Source organism: Xyrauchen texanus, chromosome 29 (genome assembly GCF_025860055.1).
Source record: "Xyrauchen texanus isolate HMW12.3.18 chromosome 29, RBS_HiC_50CHRs, whole genome shotgun sequence".
NCBI lineage: Eukaryota > Metazoa > Chordata > Actinopteri > Cypriniformes > Catostomidae > Xyrauchen > Xyrauchen texanus.
The window spans coordinates 3,278,261-3,300,003 of NC_068304.1; the positions used below are offsets into that span (position 1 = coordinate 3,278,261).

Consider the following 21,743-nt stretch of genomic DNA (forward strand, 5'->3'; position numbering starts at 1 on the left):
CTTAAACAAAAGTAATGGAAATCATAGAGAGGCAGAGATGGATGAAGGTGTTTTTGATTAATCTGTTGCTGGAAGTGAGAGTTAGTCATCAGAAGCTGTGAGCTCTGTTGGGTTTAGGAGAACCTGAAAAAATGCTTACACTCTGGAGAAAATAAAGAATTTTCTTTACAAACAACTAAAGGAAAGAAAGGTGTAAATGTAGAAGATTTCTTCCCAGATAGGGAGATGTTTTTGGACCCTGTTAAAACATTAATGAAAGAGATGGGGGAGGGAGGTTTCACAGACCTAGAAACTTTTAGATGAAAGAAAATAGTTCATGAGCTCAATCTAAATATGCTCAATACAGACTTTGAAATAGCATATTATGTTTAGATTTTTTTCTATTTTTAATTTTGTACAGTATATTTTTCTTTTTACTCTTATGAATAAGATTACTGTAGGTACTTTTTAATTGGGCGAGAGCCAAAAAAGGGCCTTACTTTTTCAATTGATAAAACACCAAAAAATAAATGGTTATGTTAGAGCAGGAAACACAGTGATTTTAATTACGAATATGATTGGAAGATGGAATGGGGGATCATATTATGTGCAAATAGTGTCTTTACTTTTCAAAAGAACTTTATACCAGTATCATATAAAGTTGAACAGATAGTTGATGGCCATTTTATGTTAGTGAAGGCTCATTTTGACAATTTTCATTTAGTGTTCATAAATGCATATGCTCCTACCTCAGGTCCAATTTTAAATAAAATTATTGATTCATTGTCTAACTGCAAACCTGAAGAATATATGTTTATGGGAGGTGACTATATTTGTACTGAAAATTATGGTTTAGACAGAACCCACTCAGAGCCACATATGGCTGCACAGAGAACAATGGTTAAGCTTAATTTTACATTTAACTTGTGTGATATTTTGAGAATTTTAAATCATAATCAAATGCAGTACACTTTGGCACATGCTAGAGAAAATTCCATTTCATTGGCTAGGCTTGACCGATTTTAACCCTAACACTAACCTCTTGCTTGTTATATAAAACCAGTTGGTTTTACTGATCACTCTGTTCTTATTTGTAATATTTGTATTGCTAATTTAAAATCTAGAAGTGCCTATTGGCATTTTAATGCATCTCTTATTGAAGATAATTTTTTAAGGTGGTGTTTTGTGCATTTTGGAAGGTTTTTAAGTCTAAGAAAAGTTCTTATTCCTCACTATAGCAATGGTGGGATTGTGGCAAGGTCAAAATACAGCAGCTGTGCCAACAGTACACACTGAATGTCCCCTGGGACGTTTTAGGATCAAAGAAAACACTAGAGATTGAAACTGTGGAACTACACAACTTGATAGAGTCCACAGGAAATCGAGGATGGAGTGAGGACCTCAAAACTAACAAAACGTCTTTAAATGATCTGTTAGTTCAGGGGTGTCAAACTCAGTTCCTGGAGGGCCACAGTCCCACAGAGTTAAGCTCCAACCCTAATTAAACACACCTGAAGCAGCTAATCAAGGTCTTGAGGAGTTTTTGAAGATTACAAGGGAGGCATTTTGGAACAGGGCTGGGACTAAACTCTGCAGGGCTGTGGCCCTTCAGGAACTGAGTTTGTTAGATATTAAAGCAAAAATAGTGCTGGTCCGCTCACACATTCAAAGTGTAGTGCAGATCGACTCCCTACCAAAGTTATTCTTTGGTCTAGAAAAAGAGTGGTCAAAGTTGTCATATTCATTCTCTTATCTCAGCATGTGGACAAGAGCTCACTGAGCTGATTAAGATCAGAAAAAGAGCTAAAGAGTTATATTCTGATTTGTAGAAAAGTGAATATGGAGTGGTGGCTGATTTTAATAATCTTTGAAGGTTTGCCTAAAGTCTCAAAGTTTGTGAATACCGAACTTGAGAGACCTTTGTCCAAGTACGAACTCTATGCAGAATTAATGAGCATGGATAATGATAAAGTACCTGGGATTGATGGCCTCCCAGTAGACTTTTCTAAAATATTCTGAGATGTACTAGGAGAAGACCTTTTGACAGTGCTCAATAGTTTGGTAGAAGGTTACCTGCCAATGAGTTGTAGATTACCAGTTATAACTCTTACCAAAGAAAGGTGATTTGAGAGAGATCAAAATCTGCCATCCCGTCTCACTATTATGTGGAGATTTAAGATCCTTTCAATTGCTTTGGCCACTAGACTGGGAAAGTTGATTGAGGAAGTCATCCTTATTGACCAAACCTACTGTGTACCTATCAAAAACCAAACATATCTATATTTGATCATATTAATTCAATTCAGGATGTGTTGGACATCTCTGGTCTTTAGGTTCTAGATACTGGTCTTATTTCCATAGATATTTGACCAGGTTGAACATCTTTACCTCTTGCTAACACTGGAGGTATTTGGTTTCAGCCAAGGTTTTATTGCCATGATCAGGGTTTTGTACCGGGACACTGAGAGTGTTTTAAAAGTTAACTGTGGTTTGAGTGCTCCTTTTAAAATAATGAGAGGAATTAGACAAGGGTTTTCTTTGTCAGGTATATTATATGCACTTTCAATTGAACCTTTATTAGCAAGAATTTGAAAGAATATTAAGGGGTGGAATATGCCCTTTTCTAGGGAGTCTTTTAAATGATCTACAAATGCAGAGGATATTGTTGAAGTGTTACAGTCAATTATTCATGATTTTTGTTTGATATCGTCAACTGAAGTAAATTGGGGAAAAAAGTGAAGCAGTTGCTTTAGGAAAATGGGAAAGGGGTCATCCTATATTATCTGTTGGGCTTGTATGGAAAATAAATGGTTTTAAATATCTGGGAGTTTATTTACGCAATAATGAAACCCAACAGAAGAACTGGGAAGAGTTTTAGAGAAAATGCAGGGGTGACTGAATAAGTTGAGATGGCTCCTTCCACAGTAATCTTACATCTTCTCTCTGGCATCGGCTGGCATGTGTGGATCCCCCTCCTGGAATGTTTGGAAAATATAATTTCTTATGGGATCAGTTGCACTGGGTTCTTCAGGGGGTTCACTTTCTTCCAAAATAGGAGGGAGGACAAGGTCTGATACATCTAGCAAGTAGGGGAGCAAATGTTCAGCTTCAGTACTTTCAAAGGTATTTAACTGGACCCAGAAACCTAGTCTGGAGAGAGGTAACCAGCACAATATTAAAACAAGCTGGAGGACTAGGGCTGGATTTCCCCCTATTTTTAATGGACTCTAGTAATGTGCCAACCAAATGGACTAACTCCTTTTCATAAAATACTATTTAAAGTATGGGGGCTTTTTCATATATAGAGACAGAACTCTAAAAATTCACTTTATTGGTTATTAGAGAAGTCACTAATTTGTGGAGCCCGTTTTTTGATGTGAACTGTGAAACTTTACCAGGAATCAGCCATGTTTTGAGAACAACGAAAACATTAAGTTACACCAGTTTGCAGATATTGGTGGAACTGATTTGAACAACATAAAAGAACTAGCATCAAGCTTGTGGATTCACAACAAGTCAATAGAGATATAGATCTTATTAAACAGAGATTGACTGTTGAGGAAGGAGAACTCCTTAAAAACTATTGCTATGGAACAGTTTTTCCCAATCACATGGATCCTTATCCCAAAATACATATCACACCTGATCTTCAAGGATTTTCTGTACAGTGAGCACAGACTCATTCTTCCTTTGGAAGCCATGTTTGTCTGTGTATGCCTTTTTCTATGGCCAGACTGTGATCACTGGGCCTGTGTTTGGTGAGGATCTGTCTCTGTTTTGGATCTCTTACAGTGTAGAGATATTCTGCCAGATTATACATTCTGTATAGGGCACGATAACATTCCAATTCGCTTTGGTTTTTACTTTAATTCTTTCCAATGGTCCAAATATGAATTTTGCTTTCTTTTATGATTTGGTTCATTCTGATTTGGTTTTGATCAGCAGTGCTGGTCTGAAACTAGTGTCTGTTTGTTGTTAGCGGGTTAGTGAGTTTCAGAGTCAGCTGACAAAAAGGACTGGTTTTAGGCTTCAACTCTTGGGTTTTGAGGGCTTCATGTTGCAGTGTGTTAGGGGAACTTGAATTTAAGTGTGTCCAGAATTTGAGGGATCATTTTACTATATGTATAATTAGGGGGGATATCTGCCTAGTTATTATTATTATTAGTATTGCATTAGTAGGTGTTCTTCTCTGAACTCTTAGAATGTTTCTACAGAATTCTGCATGCAGGGATTCTATAGGGTGTTTGTCCCATCTAGAGTAATCTGCCATGCAGAGTGGACCCCAAACCTCACATCCATACACAGGAATAGTCATAATAATATTATCATCAAAGATTTTACACCAGATTATTACAGGAATGTCTATTTGGGTAAAATTGCTTAATAGCATAGAATGCTCTTCTAGCTTTCTCTTTTAGTGCATTCACTGCCAGACCAAAACCCCCTGAAGCACTGATTCTAAGACAGAGGAAGTCGTAGTGTAGGGTGTGTTCTATTGCAGTGTTCCCCAGAGGGAATGTGTATCTGATTTCCAGTAATCTGGCGTTTTTTTTGGAAGATCATAATTTGTTTTGTTTTTTTAATTGACAGTCAAGGCCCAGTTCTGACAGTATTTCTCCAGCAGGTCCAGGTGCAGATCATATGTATAGAGAGGAAATGTAACTTAAGAGTAAAACCAGGTGTTGAAGATTGTTCCAGTAGCACTTCTAACTCAATGTAAAAGTTGAACAGTGTTGGACTCAAACTGCAGCCCTGTCTCACTCCATGCCCTTGAGTGAACAATTCTGTTCTTTTATTGCCAATTTTAACTCTGCACCTGTTGTCCGCATATACAGATTTGATTGTGTCATACATTTTACCCCCAATGCCAGATTGTAGAACTTTATAATATAGACCATCATGCCAAATGGAATTTAATTAAAATCAACAGAACGTGCATTAATTTTGCCTTTTTGATGAACGTGCTGGTTGACGTGTAGCATGTGAATGGGGTTGGTGGTGCGGTGGTTTGGTAGGAATCCAATCTGACTCAGGTGTGAGATTTTCTGGAGAAATTTCTTTGAATAAGTTTTTAAAATAGCTTTTCCATAATTCTCTGTTTTGTATGGTTATGTCCTGGCTATGTTGTTTATTCAGACTGTTCCATTTTTCCCCGAACTGATTATCATTAATTTAGTCTTCAATTTCATTAAGAAGACTTGTTGTTGCTTTTTGTGGCGTATTGTATTTTTATAATCCCTGAGTGCTTCACCATAATTTTGTCTGGTTTCAGCTTTGTGTGTCTCTCTGTGCTTTTGGTTGGAGAGCTGTCTGACTAGTTTTCTTTTAATTTAATATTCTTTATCAAACCAAATTTCACCCCCAGTTTTTAGTTTAGTTTTCTTGTAGGTTTACTTTGATAGAACACCTTTGATAAATATAATGTATTTGTTGTACAGTGGAACTTACATCAATCTTGTTAGCCATTAACTGTGTTATTTGAAATCTATTGATTAGGTTGTCTTTTTCTTTGGAGCTAATTGCACAAAGAATTCTGACTCACATTTTAGGGACCATTTGTCTCTCTCTCTCTCTCTCTGAACTCTCTTCTTACACTTTCCTTCAGCAGTGGAAAAAGAGGCCAGTTATTTGGCATTCCACCAGCCATGGCACTGGCAACAGACTCAAAGAGTACTCATGACTCCAGTGGCATTTTTATCACACAGCTATACAGTGAGAGTGATGCACAGACACTCTCTCTCTCTCTCTCTCTCTCACACACACACACACACTTGCCTTGACACTTCCTCTTTCCCATCTGCTACTCAACAGCCGCAAGCTCATCACTGTCACCTACAGCTGCTTCATCTCCTGACAGAGCGAGAGAGAGAGAGAGAGAGAAAGAGAGACAGGCTGCATTCTGTCTCTTTTGCATTCAACACCTCATCTCTCACCCACTCCTTCATATATTTCCTCCATCTCTCGCTATTTCAGAGGAAAATTCCACGTGTCTGAACAAGTTCTTCTGCTTTTGAGGAGAGCCAAAACAGAGGTGTCTTTGTGACAGTGAACTCTATAGACCTTTATACAAAAATTATGTAAACTAAACACACATGTAAAATCTGAGTTTAAACACAGGTTACATGTAAACACAAATTTAAACAACGATCTCATGTTAACTCAAGTTTAAACTGATCGGGGGCCTGGGTAGCTCAGTGAGTACTGACGCTGACTACCACCCCTAGAGTCGCAAGTTCGAATTCAAGGTGTGCTGAGTGACTCCAGCCAGGTCTCCTAAGCAACCAAATTGGCCCGGTTGTTATGGAGGGTAGAGTCACATTGGGTAACCGCTGTGTGGTAGCGATTAGTGGTTCTTGCTCTCAGCGGGACGCGTGTTAAGTTGTGCGTGGATCGCGGAGAATAGCATGAGCCTCCACATGCTGTGAGTCTCCGTGGTGTCATGCACAGCGAACCACAAGATAAGATGCCCGGTTTGACTGTATAAAATTGACAGTAGGGACAGTGAGGGAAAGATCGTGGGGACACAGGGACAAAGTCCAGGCCTTCTTTGGAGCCGGAACAAACACATCCATGCAGTCCAGCCCCCACTTCACAGCACTTCAAAGTGCATACTTTGCCAGAACGAGCCTTAACACTAGGATGGGAGTCTAAAAGTACAACTTTGTGCGATGGCCAGGGAGGTTTCCTGGTCACCGGCTAAATTCTGGTTATGTGTGAGACATATTTCACCTCAGCAAAACATTTACGACTGCTTCCAAGCAGTCTCAAACCTTTCGGTAAAGGCCCATATGACGTCACATAAATGACATTGCTGAGACATCGGAGTTTAAACGCTGATCTTGTGTAAACTCAAGTTTAAACATATGTTTAAAAACTAATTTCATGTCCACACTGTTATGTTAGCACGGTGTTGAATCTTCACTGACTGAATATAAAAGCTCTAAACTAAAGCACCTCTCAACAACCACTTCAACACAATGATGCGTCATTCGTTCTGAGTAAGTTCTTCCATTTGAGAGACCACAAATACATGTTAAAAAGACTTCAACACCCACTCTGACGCTGACCACTGATCATGATGGCAACAAAACCATCTCTGTGGATTTACTATAACACTGAGCAGTATCGGGATCAAAACAATGGTTCAAACAAACACACAGCAACACCTGAATGAGGTGCAGTTTGAAACAGCTGCTTTCTCACTTTTAAGACAAAGTGTGCATGTCTGCTGTTGGCCTGCCAGATTGTTGCCTCTTATAAGATGACAAGCAACAAAATATAGCAATTATCACAAGCGTATGGTAAGAGAGTCTTACCATAGAGATGGCTCTTCCTGTCTGTTATGTGTCTCTCCATCAAGAGGCCTCGGAATACTCGATAGCGATATCTTTCTCTCTATTTGTTTATGTTGTTTGGGTCGGTATGATAAAACAAATGTAATCTGTGGTCAAGTCCTCTGATACAATACGGCTGTGCAGATGGATGTAGTTTGTGTGTGTGTTGCTGATTCACAGGACTGTGGTTAAACACATCTCATCCACCCCCCGCACTACTTCCTGTGTGAAACTGGCGTCCTCATCTTCTCTTGCAGTGTGCTTCTCTCTCATCCTGTCAGAGCCATTACACCAGACATCCATCTTCTCAAAGCTTTCCTGACCAGTCTATATCTGTGTGTGTGTGTGTGTGTGTGTGTGTGTGTGTGTGTGTGTATTTATGTGCGTGTATTTATCACTTTGTGGGGACCAAATGTCCCCATAAGGATAGTAAAACCCGAAATTTTTGACCCTGTGGGGACATTTTGTCGGTCCCCATGAGGAAAACAGCTTATAAATCATAATAAATTATGTTTTTTGAAAATGTAAAAATGCAGAAAGTTTTCTGAAAGTCCCCATAAAACATGGAAACACTACGTGTGTGTGTGTGTGTGTGTGTGTGTGTGTGTGTGTGTGTGTGATTTAAGAGTCATTAGACTAGGGCTCTGTCTGACCAGTCATTTAGTTTCGATTTAAACACTGCAACCAAACAGTCCTGGCCCTTCAAGCTCGACCAAATGAGACTCTACATGTAAGTCAGAGTAACATCAGAGATATCATAGAAAAAGCATGATACAGATATATCAGTGGCACTTTACATTAATATTCCCTTTGTTAAGGGTTTTAAAGGGGTTAATTAATGACTTAATAATTAATCTACAAAAGCATTATAAATCAATAATATGTGGTTTTGTTCAATACCTGCCAAATAGTGAGTCATTATACCATGTTGAGCCATGTTATAAATGCTTAACCACAAGAAATATAACCAGGGATTTTGATAGTGAACATTAAGCGCTCCAGTTTCACTTTAATGCTTCACTTAAACATTCGTGAAACAGCAAATGTTCTTGGTCATTGCGGGTTCATACACACAGTAAAAATGACACTTAGTGGCACAGAGGAGGAGACACTCACTTACTCGATTTCTGGAGAGGAAAGAATGAAGAATCATATATTATATTGTATTTTATTGTATTTTAGCTATTCAGGTTGGCTGGGTTCAAAAAACGCCAATGTAAATGAAAAATGGACCAAAACGAATGTTGACCAAAAAAGACAGAAATATTTTTTGAAATATGATATTTAAAATAAGTTTTAAAAGCCTTAAAGGAAATGGCAGTATATCCCTATTTTACTATATTATTCAAAGTTAAATAAGAATAAATTACATATTCAAGGAAAAGTTCAACCAAAAATGAAAATGTGCTGATGATTGAGTTTCTTTCTTCATCAAAACAGAATTTAAGATTTTTAGGATTTCATTACAGGCCTCCTTTAAACAATGCAAGTGAATGTACGTTCAAAAATGCATATTTAGTGTGCATTAAAATAATCCACACGACTCCAGTCGACTAATAAAGTTCTTCTGAACACAAACGATTGATTATTTTTAGAAATGAAACAATATTTATATACTTTTTAACTACAAATGTTCACTTCCGTACATCTCTGTGATGGGCGCTCATGAGAGGGATTGGTAAACTCATTGGTAAGTTCACGCGTCACGTGGAGGAGGAGACAGGAGAAGCGTCATTGTTTACAAGAGAAGGAGCGCTGTACAAAAGTTGAATTGTCTTTGCTGTAGATTGGTATTTGTATAAGTGTATTGTTCAAAATGATCATTTGGTGTGTGTATCCTGGATTCAGAAACCCCAAAGAAATGCAAGCCGGGAAAAAAACTTTTCATCGATTGTCTAAACATGATCATGAGCGATTGAAGCTATGGCTTATCACGCTGAACCTGGATATCAGTACACCCCTACATTCTCTCAAACGCAACGGCATTGCTCCGAAATGAAAGATAATTATTTAATGCAGTAATGTTTTTTTTATTATTATTATTTGGAAATAATTTTTTATATTGTTATGAAATTGTTTTGGACTGTTTTGGTTTGTGAACGGCTCTTGGTCTGTGGTCTGTACAAGTTTATCTTCTAAACAATTATGCACTTCCTGTCTCCTCCTCCACGTGACACGTGACCTTAACAACATCGTTAATTTGTGTCTTTCAATTAAAGACTAAACTTAACTCTTCCAGTATTTACTGTACTCCGTAAAGATACTTTTAATGCTTCAAAAAGACAATGAGTAATGAAATGATGACACCTGATCTCCTCTATGATGTAACTGCTGGAACTAACCACCCTTTTAGCCACAGGTTTTTGAAAAATCACGTTTAAGATCTAAATTCCCAGTGAAGAACTACATTACCCATAATCCTAAAGAGTGATTATCCAATTAAGACAAAATAGCACTGCAGTGACCACTCACCCCAATGAAACGAATTATGTATTTGCATACAGTACTGTGCAGAAGTTTTAAACAACTGCAAAAAAATATATTGTGAGGATTTCCAAAAAGAATTCCATGAGCAGTTTTTATTTATGATTTTACATCATAGAAAGTATAGTAATCAATCAATCAATCAATCAATTGTCAATCGCAGACTGATCCAATGATCTTGAGATCTCTCTGGGGGCCTTTCCATCTGGTGCAGGACTCTCTGTTCTACTTCTATTCTATTTGAAAAAGGAATGTTATATTTCATATTGACACATTTAAGCAGAAAATATAAAATTACCATCCTGAGACAAAAGTTTTTGTAAAACATCTAATATGCCTACGAAATTTGCATTGTATTGTATATATGAACATTTTGCAATAAACTTTAAATATATTGTTTATACACTCACCAAGCACTTTATTAGGTACACTTGTACACCTACATCATGCGATTATCTAATCAGCCCATATGTGGCAGCAGTGCAGTGCATAAAATCATGCAAACATGGGTCAGGAGCTACAGTTAATGTTCACATCAACCATGGGGAAAAATGTGATCTCAGTGATTTCGAGCATGGCAAGATTGTTGGTACAAGACAAGCTGGTTCGAGTATTTCTGGGAGTTTCACACACAACAGTCTCTAGAATTTACTAAGAATGGTGCCAAAAACAAAAAAATACATCCAGTGAGTGACAGTTCTGTGGATGGAAATGTCTTGTTGATGAGAGAGGTCAACAGAGAATGGCCAAGACTGGTTCAAGCTGACAGAAATGCGACAGTAACTTAGATAACCACTCTGTACAATTGTGATGAGAAGAATATCATCTCAGAATGCACAACACGTCAAACCCTGAGGTGGATGGGCTACAACAGCAGAAGTCCATGACGGGCGCTTTATTAGGACCATAGTGTTCCTAATAAAGTACTCGTGTATATTTATGAATGATCAGTGGCTATAAAACAATAATTTTATTGTGTACCATTGTTTTTTTTAACTACACAATTCAAACTGAGTTTTTTCTGGTTTTTCAAAGTTCATAATGTTCATCTTGGAGTTGGTTCATTTAGTTCAAGGCTTAGAACTCTTTATTGAAGATTTATGTTTAAATGTAAATGGATAATGGGAGAAAAGCTGTATGTCCGGGACCAAGACTGCTGTGAAAGTGGGGAGTCACAGATGCACTTTATTGATCTTTTCTTCATTATTATTCTGAGATTAATATCACCACAGATATCTGGATGGCTTCCAGGAAAACTATAGAGCAGTGTCTTCAAAAAGAACCTGCAGACAGCTGCTTTCTAATGTCTCTCTGGGTAAGTAAATGATGATTAGAGGGAATACAGTTTGACAAGCCGCCTCTGGATTTTTCTTCATGTCGCTCTGACAGCAATCGGGAATACTCTACAAATAGAAGAATGTTTCTAACAATAACTTGCTGTGATGGGTAAAAACTGCTCCCTCTTGTCAGACACCATCAACTATATGTTGTTTTTACTTCACATTTGCCTATTTTTGCATATGTGAGATGATCTAGGTGACAGTTCTATCAGGTTGGTAAGGTTTGTCTAAAGACTTGAGCTATTGTGTTATTTATGGCAAACATCAAGGCTTAACTGGAAACCAAAGTGGCAGATAGTTTGTATACACAGAAGGAACTTATAAGCTCTATTCTAAAGAGTATTTGCACACATCCAACGAGCATGGAATTAATTGTTGGAGAATGAGAAAGAACTCTCTGGAAAGTGAGAAAGAACACCTGGCATCGTGTGTTACACTGGTAGCTCAAGGTATTCACATGGGTATTCCCTGGTATGAACATAAAACCTCTTACATCATGCAGCAGTGACACTTTCTAAATAGATTTTCTTGCTTTTAAAGTATTTTAACAACAAAACTTAGTTTTAAAATCCAGCAGCGTCTGGACAAAAGAAACGAAAGATAAATGGCAATCATTTATTCATTCAGTTTGCTCTCTCTCTCATCTGCACTGCATGATCAACATTACAGACACAGCGAGCAACACTTGTGTTATGAATCTGTCAGTCACATCTACATCATCTGCTCCTGGAGGGAAAAACAACAGAGAAAACCTCAGGAAAGGTATGAACTCATGGACACTCACTGGACATGGATCTTTGCCCTTTTTCCACTTTCAGGCTGAAGGGGGGTGAGGGGTCAAAGGTCTGTCTAGGTTCTGGGTCTTGCTCTGGCACATCTTCTGTGGTGACCTCTGTAGGTCTGGTTTCTGACTCCTTACTGTTATTGGGCGACTCCTCCACCGTCAAACCCTGCAATAGACATTCATATCTGATTATTAACAGAGACCAAAGAAACAACACAGAACCCATATTCTGCACTTTTGTAGCATTCCATACGTTCACTTCCAATATTAGTCAAGGTTTCTTGCACCCAAAAAATTTGTCATGACCATTTTCCACCCTCTCTCGGATGCTTAAATTAAACAGGCTGTTTTTGCTACAGTACCTAAGACTTCTATGCATATAACCTCTGTTTTGATTTGCTAACCTCTTTGCATGTGAAATGAGCACTGTTTGTTAAGTTACTCGAAAGTAATCCACTATAAATGATTAATTACTTCTATAAAATTGTAATCACTTTACTGATTACTTTATTGAAACATTAATCACATTGCTAACTACTTTCATTTTAAGTTACTTTCTACAACACATTTCACAGAAAGTTTATTTCTTTACCAACAAATTCAAAATAATGTAAAAATGTTCCCATGTTCATTGTTGCACAAAGTTTTAAAATCTGCACCACACATTTCTACCTTACAATAACTTATTGAGGATTATGCCCACAGAAATGCAAAGATACGTATTTATGAACAAAACTCATGTTTTATATTCATCATAAATAATATTATTTTAGATGTAACCCAAGTAATGAACATAAAGTAACTTAACTGAAAGTCAATAATTGTAATCTGACTGCTAGAACTTAAAATGTAATGTGTTATACTACTTTTGAGTTTTAAATGTATTTTTATATTACTTGAAATGAGTATTGACCCTGTCAGGTGCTGAACACTGAATACATTTTGATGTGTAAATGTGGGAGGTAATATTCTAAAAAAGTTGTTTTTGCAGTCTTGTTTAAGACTTAAAAATTGTCTTTTTATTTTTTATTGTGAATGAAGTTTTGAGTTCTGAAAGTCCATTGTACTGTGTTTCCTACACACACGGTATGTCCCCTGAACTGGCCCAGTGACATCACTACCTCCTTCTGTTGTTGATGGCATGCTGCATGAGTGTTTGTAGCTTGCTAGCCTACTTAGCATTGCTTATTCTTATTCTTATACGTTCATTTTATCCTTTGCCATTTTACCGCATACCAAGTGGAGGTTTTTCCACTTTTCTACAGTCTACTGTATGTATTATAAAGAATGCACTCATTTCTCTCGGTTTTGGGTGATGTCTCGGCGACATACTTGCTCAGCAAAGTGACACCACTCTCCCGTTCCTGTTAGGGTTTCCAATCGATTCTCCACACTCAGTGATACATCCACTGAGAATCATGTTGAAAGAGCCCTAATAATTGGTGATACAATCGAAAAAGTAATTAATGCATTCATGACATCAAGACTAGATTATTGTAATGCATAACTGGGAGGATGTCCAGCAAGTTCAATAGATAAACTTCAAATGATTCAAAATGCAGCTGCCAGAGTGTTGACTAGAACCAAGAAATATGATCACATTAGCCCAATTTGACCAAATATACATTGGCTACCTTTTAAATTTCATATTAATTTAAAAGTTCTGTTAACTACCTACAAAGCTTTGAATGGTCTAGCTCCGCAGTACTTAAGTGACCTTCTGACACTCTATATATTCTGTCACATTCATTACGATCACAAAAATCTGGCTTGTTAATAATTCCAAGATTATCAAAATTCAAAAAAGGAGGCACATATTTGGCACCTAAACTATGGAATAGTCTCCCAAACAGTGTTCGGGATGCAGACACACTCACTCAGTTTAAGTCTAGACTACAGACTTATCTATTTAGCATTATAATTTATTTATTTAGCATTACTATTTAGGCATAACCTAATGTATCCATAAACTCACAATTAGGCTGATTTAGTTGGGTCTGCCAGAATTTTAATGGGATTCACGCTAATATTCTTCTATTTGTTTCTATGTCTCAACCTCGGGAATCAACTGTAAGACATCGGATACTTCATATGCCACTGCCTGAACCTTGGATTCAGGATGGACCCCACTAGGGTTGCAACGGTATGAGATTTTCACAGTATGATAACCGTCTCAGAAAATATGGAGGGCCTGATCCAGCCCACAGGCAGTAAATTGCCCATGTCTAATTGTTTTTTAATGTATGATTTCCTGTAAAGCTGCTTTGAAACGATTTGTGTTGTGAAAAGCACTATACAAATAAAAATGACGACTTTTTGTGTGGGTAGAATTGTTGAGCCGTTTCATATTTTACCACCAAACAAGTACCAATATTTCTGTTTAACAGCCTTTATAACATAGTCACCCAAAACTCCTATTAACTTTTCAACGTGTGTGAAATATTTAAGAACTGAATAAAATGTATACCATTAATTTATAATTGGTTTCATGAATAAAATTGTCATTACATAAATAATTATATAATTAATGGTTATTTTCCTTTATATTTTTTAGTGTTTTAAAGAAAATCAACAAAATTTAACCTGGGTCTTTTTTGGAGTGAAATACCAACAACTAAGCTCTTCAGCTGTTTGACTGGTCACTTCAGTTTACAATCCAGGACATCCTGAATATATTCACTAAATCACTAAAAGAACCTGAATTAGGTTTAACCAACAAAACTAATTTTATGGGTTAAATCAAGTAGAAATAGCTTTTTAAGGTAACAAATGTGAGTTAGACTTTAAAAACTATAGTACTAACTAAAGTACTAACTATCAGATAAACAGGCTATACATATCCTACAGACAAGAGTCTAGTATTTTCAGCTCAATTTAACACATTAAACCATGTTTAAATTGCATAAGTCCTCTTTTTTCTCAAAAAAAGCAGTGCAGAACATGCACAAAAAGTCCTCCTGTTCCTGCCCATAAAAAAAGAACAATGTCATAATGAAGAAAGCTTGTTCAACATGCCACTAATCTAATCACTCACTAATTGAGTAATGCTCCACAGCATTACATCAACCGACAAACAGAATGCTGATGGCCATATGACGAAACATCTCAGCAGGGTATCTAACAGACAGAACGCCGACGGCACGCTGCTATTAACATCTAAAGGGCCCTGTCATCCGCACGACTGTTTTTAGCAGCTGTCTCGGCTTTGATTCCTGGGGAACGAGAGGACCTTTTATGAAAGTCTCATCCTCAAACTGAAGTGACGGAGCCCAGATATGTGACAGATCGCTCTTGGATCCATCAGAACAAAGAGAGGAAAGAAGATATTGTACAGCTCGGGTGAGTGAGCGCTTTTGAGATGTATTCTTACCACGGAAGTAAGGTGAGGAGCCTAGAAAGAGGAAAGTGGAGGAACTATCAGGGAAAAGTCTGAAGTTTAGCTGATGAGACAGACAGACAATCCTTTAACAGCATAACTTGCTGTAGTCTACTACAAAGAGACACAGAAATGCCTGGGAGTGAGAAACTCTTATCTGATGCATAGGTGTCTAAAAATAAATGGGCTCCACACTTTAACTAAAAGCTCTTTAAAGTACAGGAAGTTTCTTTTGACGTGGAGTGAGGTGAGATGTTAGACAGAAACCCTTATCCTCCAGGTCTGAGAGCCACAGTCTTACACTGAAAACAGACAAATCGATTTGTAAAAGGCTATAAAAGAACAACAGTGACAACAGTAGGTAACACTTTATTCTAGGGATCAGAAATGAGATAATAATTAATGACTAATAATTGGACTTGTAATGGACTATTTACAGACTTGTTTGGAATTATAAGTTACTTATTAGGCCTTTGTATGCGGTTTTCTTAACCTTGTCTAATAGCCTTTGTACATGTGTTTTTTACTAACAATTAACCTATTAGATAAAAACAAAAGATATCAATAGCTAGTAAGGTGCAAAATACATTATTTGTAGGTTCTCATTACACTGTGTGAATGTGTGGCTTATAAGTATAAAATCCCATAAACAACCTAGACCAACCCCTACCCCTAACCCTCACCTTCCCAGCTTTGTTGAAATACGATATGCATTCTAAATGTATTTCATACTTACAGGCCACACATTCACACAGAGTACTGAGAACATATAATGGATTTGTTTTATAACCACACTCAAATGGCCCACCTGTTGGCCAGTGCCGCTGTAGCACCCCCATTTTCACCTGCAGTCACCAAAATTGGTACATATATATTTCTCATCAAGCCAGACAACTTTCCTAATTATAGTTATTAGCTCCACTCAATAAGAAGTAGGCCATTTTAGATTTTTAAAATATTGCATCCTCTGAACTTTTAAATACTCCTCCTAGGGGATTCATGAGACTTTGAAGATGCAAAATTCTGAACAGATTTTTGATATATCGATAGGTGTTGCCATGGGGAGGCATTCAATTAATGGTGAAAAATGGGAAACAGGAAGTGTCGCATATCTTCTGTGTGCAATGTGTGATTTAGATCAAAATTTCAATGTATGTTTAGTCTTGGGGGCTATCACATGGATGTGACTATTTTGGGTCACAGTCATAGCACCACAACCAGGTAGCAGGAAGTGTGGCTCTTACAACAGACTTTAAACAGTCCTCTTATATTCAACCAAATTACTTAATTTTCTTTTAGAATAATGTAAAATGCATGTCAACCTTGCATTGTTTTCCGGAAGCCACCGGGTGGAAATGGACCCATGGTGCTTGGGGCCGTCATCGCTGCTTGCAGCTATATTTGTATCCTGTAACTTTGTCATTGTTCCAAAAAACATTTAAAACTAGGGAGGTCCCAATACCATTTTTTTGAGAATGAGTATGAGTAACGATACTTAATTTTTGTTACTTGCTGATACAGAGTTCGATACCTTTTTTATTTATTTTTTTTATTTTTTCTGAACTACATTTCAACAGTTTATTTAAATTTTATCATCACAATGGTGTCTAAATAAATGAATTCATTTACAACTTTTATCAAATGAAAATATAACAATTCATTTTCAACATAATATTGTATTAATTTTATCAAATGAAGTGGTTTTATACAGCACAATCCAAAATACAACACTGGAGTTATATTTTGTCAAATATAGTGCTGCATAATAGAGCATCACAGATGTGAGATATTGCTTGACTATAATACAATTACTAATGATTTATTATTAGTAGTAGTAGTAGTAGTCACTGTTTCCCCTATATACATTTTGCAGCAGCGCTACACAACTGGTGATTTTTTATGTGACGTTGTTGGGATTTCACATGGTTAATTTAATATTCTCGACGCAAATAATGCTTGCCAGCACCAGTCAGCAGTGCTTTCTACACTGAAAAAGGGACCCCACCACACACACGCACACACACACACACACACACACACACAAATACATGCACTTCCTCACAGTAATCTCACAGCATAAAAACGTGTCAAACTCGCTTCATTTCAAGTGGCCCACAAGCTCATTTCTGAAATGTAGGATGGCAGGGGATCGCAACGTTTCACTGAACAATCAGTTAGCACTTTTCTTATGAATATAAATAAGCCTTTCCCTGTCATCTGTATGTTGTGGAGTGCATTTTGCTCGCATCAGAAGAGGAACGAAACAGCGCTGCATGGGTCAATTATCAGCACGGCTTAATCATAGCAGCACGAGGGCAGAGCAGGTGTGGTAATTCACGGACTGGTCTCAACCCAACAACAGACTAATGCAGCAGGGAGATTTGCAGCAGGGATTGCAAACCAGTTTGAATGCAGTACAGAATTGTACAGTCTGTTGCAAAACTCTATCTCTGTGATTAAACTAGTTTAAAACAAACAGCCCTCACATTCTAAATGGCACTGACAAAGAGGAGAAAACATAAATTAGAAGGTAGTTGTGGCAGAAAAAAATTCTAAATGTATTTTGACTGTTCTTTTTTCATTATAATTTAGAAACCATAGTTACCAATCATGGTAGTGAGGAGCCATGCATGGTTTTACATGGTTACCATGAACTATTACAAATATAATTGTTTAAACTATGGATACTATGGAAGTGCATTTTCATAATTATGGACCAAGCTATCAGTTTTCCATCTGTGTAAAATCTGTGCTTTTGTAATGCTCTCTGATTGTAGGAAAATGTAAGTTATTTTGTTTGTCTTTAGAAATTCCAAGAGATGTCTGTAGTTTAATTAATAAGAGCCTGATGAGCCACACTGTCAGAATATTACAATTTAGCCATATAAAAACTGGATGTTAATTTTTTCCACAGATGTTACTGTTGTTAATATCATAATTTTCATCAGCATTCCAACCTCAACATCAATGCTTTACAGTCAAATGTGCATTTCAATACATATAACATATAATATTATTTGCAAGGGTGCTACCAAAGCAGGTGCTTGTGCCACATTTTCAAAGGGCCCTTTGAGGGCACAAATAAACCATGATGTGGCCCAGGCTGAAATTGAGTTTGACACCCCTGTTTTATCTATAATTTGACCAACACACGTTAATATGGGTTTTGCGTTGCGGGCTTGTGGACACGTGCATAACAGCACCGCTGCTGAAAAAATGCTACGGGAAACACTGGTAGTAAATACAGTGAATATTACATAACTTTCCAGTAGAGATCTATTTGGTCATAATTTTTTAATTGAGCTTTTATTTTGAAGTGTTTCTATATTATGAAGGTAGCTTTTCAGTCCAGAAAAGCCGGTCGCGCTACATGACTCAAAGTGCTCAAATCACAAAAGGCTGCTATTTAAGTGCTACAAAGTGAATTTGCACACTGTTTACTGTCATATTCTACAACAGAGCATGTGGTGCTCATGTCGTTGGTTTCCCTGTATGAGTCAAGGAGGAGCTTAAAAAGATATGAGCAGCCGGTGTTAGCACAACACTTACCCCACACATTCACAAGTGCTTACATTTGAAGAGCGCCACATATGCAAATGATATATTTAACTCATTAACGCAGTTAAATAATCTCACTATGACATACTTGATTTTAATTTGTGGGCTGAATGTATATGTAATGACATTCATATGTCAGACGGTCTCGGTTTTTAGTATCGGAAACGATTTGTAGTGAACACTATCTAAAACAATTGTTTTGAAATGATGGAACAGAATAGTTATACATATTTTCTTTTCTTTTGTATTCTGCATAAAAAAGAAAAGTCATACGTGTTTGGGATGCCATGAGCAAAAGTAAATTGTGACAGAGTTTTCAGTATTGGTCTATGAAAACATGAACTAGACGAACATCTTTGAGCATTGTGATGCATCTCCTTGCATCATCAGTGCTGTGTTTTAAAGATGCAGTGTCAAGTTAAAAGCAGTTCAACTTTTCTACAGTGGCTTATAGTAACATCTAGACTTCAGGCTGCTGGAGAACACATCATCTCAACACCCTATCACAACCTCCACACAGTGCTCACTGCAGGTATAAATAACAGCAGGTTAATACTTGTGAGTGTGTGGCGAGGAAATCTTCCCCCATCCCACACAAACACATCCGTCTGAAGGCACGGAGCCCATCTCTCTCACCTTTGGCCTCTCCTGCAGAGGCTTCAAAGACTTGCCGAATCAGGGAAGAGCACTGCAGGTGACTTACTACTCAAAAGGTTGTCATATCAGAACGTAGATAAAAGTGGTATTTAATAGGAGCTGAAGAATTTACTCTCTTTTTAAAGGGTGTATTTAGCTCAGGTGACCACAGCGGTACAGAGAGAATGAGAAGTTTAATAAAAAGTTATTCACAAATATATATATTGTTAATCTAATCTTTTAAATGTCTAATACACAGGTTGGAAATATTTTATTGCAGAGAACAGACAGGATTATGAAGGGGAATATAATCACCTCCAGTCTCTTTGGGTGAGTGGTGTGACCTGCAGCCGCATTAACACTCCAGTGGGTGATGCAAACAGGACTTGGCATTAACACCTGCCCACCCGCCAAATGGGGCAGTGGTGGGTAACTCCTACACCCTTACTAGCCATGTTAGTGGGTGTCGTGCATGGAGCAAAACTTGTTTGATTAAATCGGATTTCACTTGATATCACAGTGGCCAGAGGAGACCACAAAACTTGTATGACCCATTTGAATTCTACTGAGAATCTTCTATTTTTAAAACGTTATACTGATGAAGTCGAACCTCTCAAACTGCTAAACAGCCCTGACATTAAAGACAGCACTGACGAGGTACTTCCATGGACAAATGGAAAAATTATTGACAAAGTTGTCCTCCTGTTTTATCCTAACTGTTCTAGCTGGTCATGTTTGCCTTCAGACAAACCTAGTGTAAGAGATGACTTTAATCATCAGGCCTCTGACCAGTTGAACTCAAAGTATTCTTTTTCAAATAAAATCTCCAAACAAATGTATACAATTACAGTCTTCAGTTACTTTTATTACTTTTTGTGGGGTTAGTAACTTTGGAATACCACTAGCCACAGTGGCCGATGAGCCAAAAAGTTAATGCCAAGCCAGGATGGAAATAACACAAATCTATTCACATGATTAACAATCACAAAGTTATGAATGTGTTCCTTATCAAAGGAGCCTTACACCAAACATTTAACATGTGTGATCAGCCCACATATGAAAAAGCATGTAATTGATTGATCCAACAAGGCCTGGTTTTAATTAAAGTTCACAGCTGATGTGGACTTTTCAGCATGTCTCGAGAACAGAGGTCCTTCGGACACTGAAGGCCACAAACTCAAACCAGCCAATGGAACTTAAGCACTGTACTGAGAACATTTGTTAAACTAGCATAAGTTTATAATTGAAATACTTGTAGTGAACGTTGAAGACCAAACGGAGGCCATAAAAACATTTGCTCAACCAATGGTGTGTGTTTTTGTTATTATTATTTTTGGGCTATATTCCTGCCTCTCTACAGTCAATCTATGAAAGAATTCTGAGACTATACAGTAACTAACAATCCTACAATTCAATCATTATCCTTACTGGATCAACACTGCCTTATTAACATATTGGAAACATTTGATAATTGAATAAATTAAAACAATAATTACATATATTACATATGTGTAAGATAATATTGGGCATATGTAAATTTATTGTAATGCCAGAGAAGTACTGCCCCCCAATGTCCCGTGTATAAAAAAATGATACACGGGACCTTCTAATTAGATACATTACAAAAATATTTATGTAAATAATGCATAATAATTCAAATATTTATAAATATAATATGTAGGGCCTATAATAAATATATAATATGGATTGAAATTCAGTTTGAAATAAATTGCATTATTGTGGCAGGTAAAGCATTGATTAGACAATAAAAAAAGTGGCTTAAGAAATCAATATATTGTTTGTTTTATTCTCATATTATTGAACAAGCCTACAGTCATCAATGTGTCCAGTTCTCGCAGGACGTGTTCTTGTGTTCCAGTCAATTCTCTCTCTATGTACCTTTGCGTGTCTCAGATGGACAAGATTGGAGTGTCTCACTGGTATTCAGTGTCATAAACGCAACATCTTCTTTTGTGCTTTGCCCATCTGTTATTGCACGTATGTTAGGAATATCCGTACTTTATTACAGAATTTACATATGCGTCTGTGGGGCATGATTTACTGCGTTCATTTAACACATTATTATTTAAATAATTAATAGGACTAAATGAACGTGTTAAATCAACAGCTCTAATATATACTGTATAGTTACATTTTTATTGTTTATTGTTTACTCAAACACTGCTGACTGAAATCTGAGCATTTTCCAATCCGTGGCTAATCGCAGACATTTTTAGTCATACATAGCATGA

The 21,743-nt window shown here is 37.1% G+C and overlaps 1 protein-coding gene across 2 annotated transcripts in view; it reads right to left on the reverse strand.

The window, feature by feature from the left end:
• The window catches only part of gse1b (Gse1 coiled-coil protein b), a 333,061-nt gene that overhangs the window by 210,541 nt on the left and 100,777 nt on the right, over nucleotides 1–21,743 (reverse strand). For both annotated transcript variants that reach the window (XM_052097772.1, XM_052097771.1), the window contains exon 2: nucleotides 11,922–12,087. In XM_052097772.1, the coding sequence (XP_051953732.1) occupies nucleotides 11,922–12,087 (166 nt within the window). The remainder of the gene's footprint in view (nucleotides 1–11,921; nucleotides 12,088–21,743) is intronic.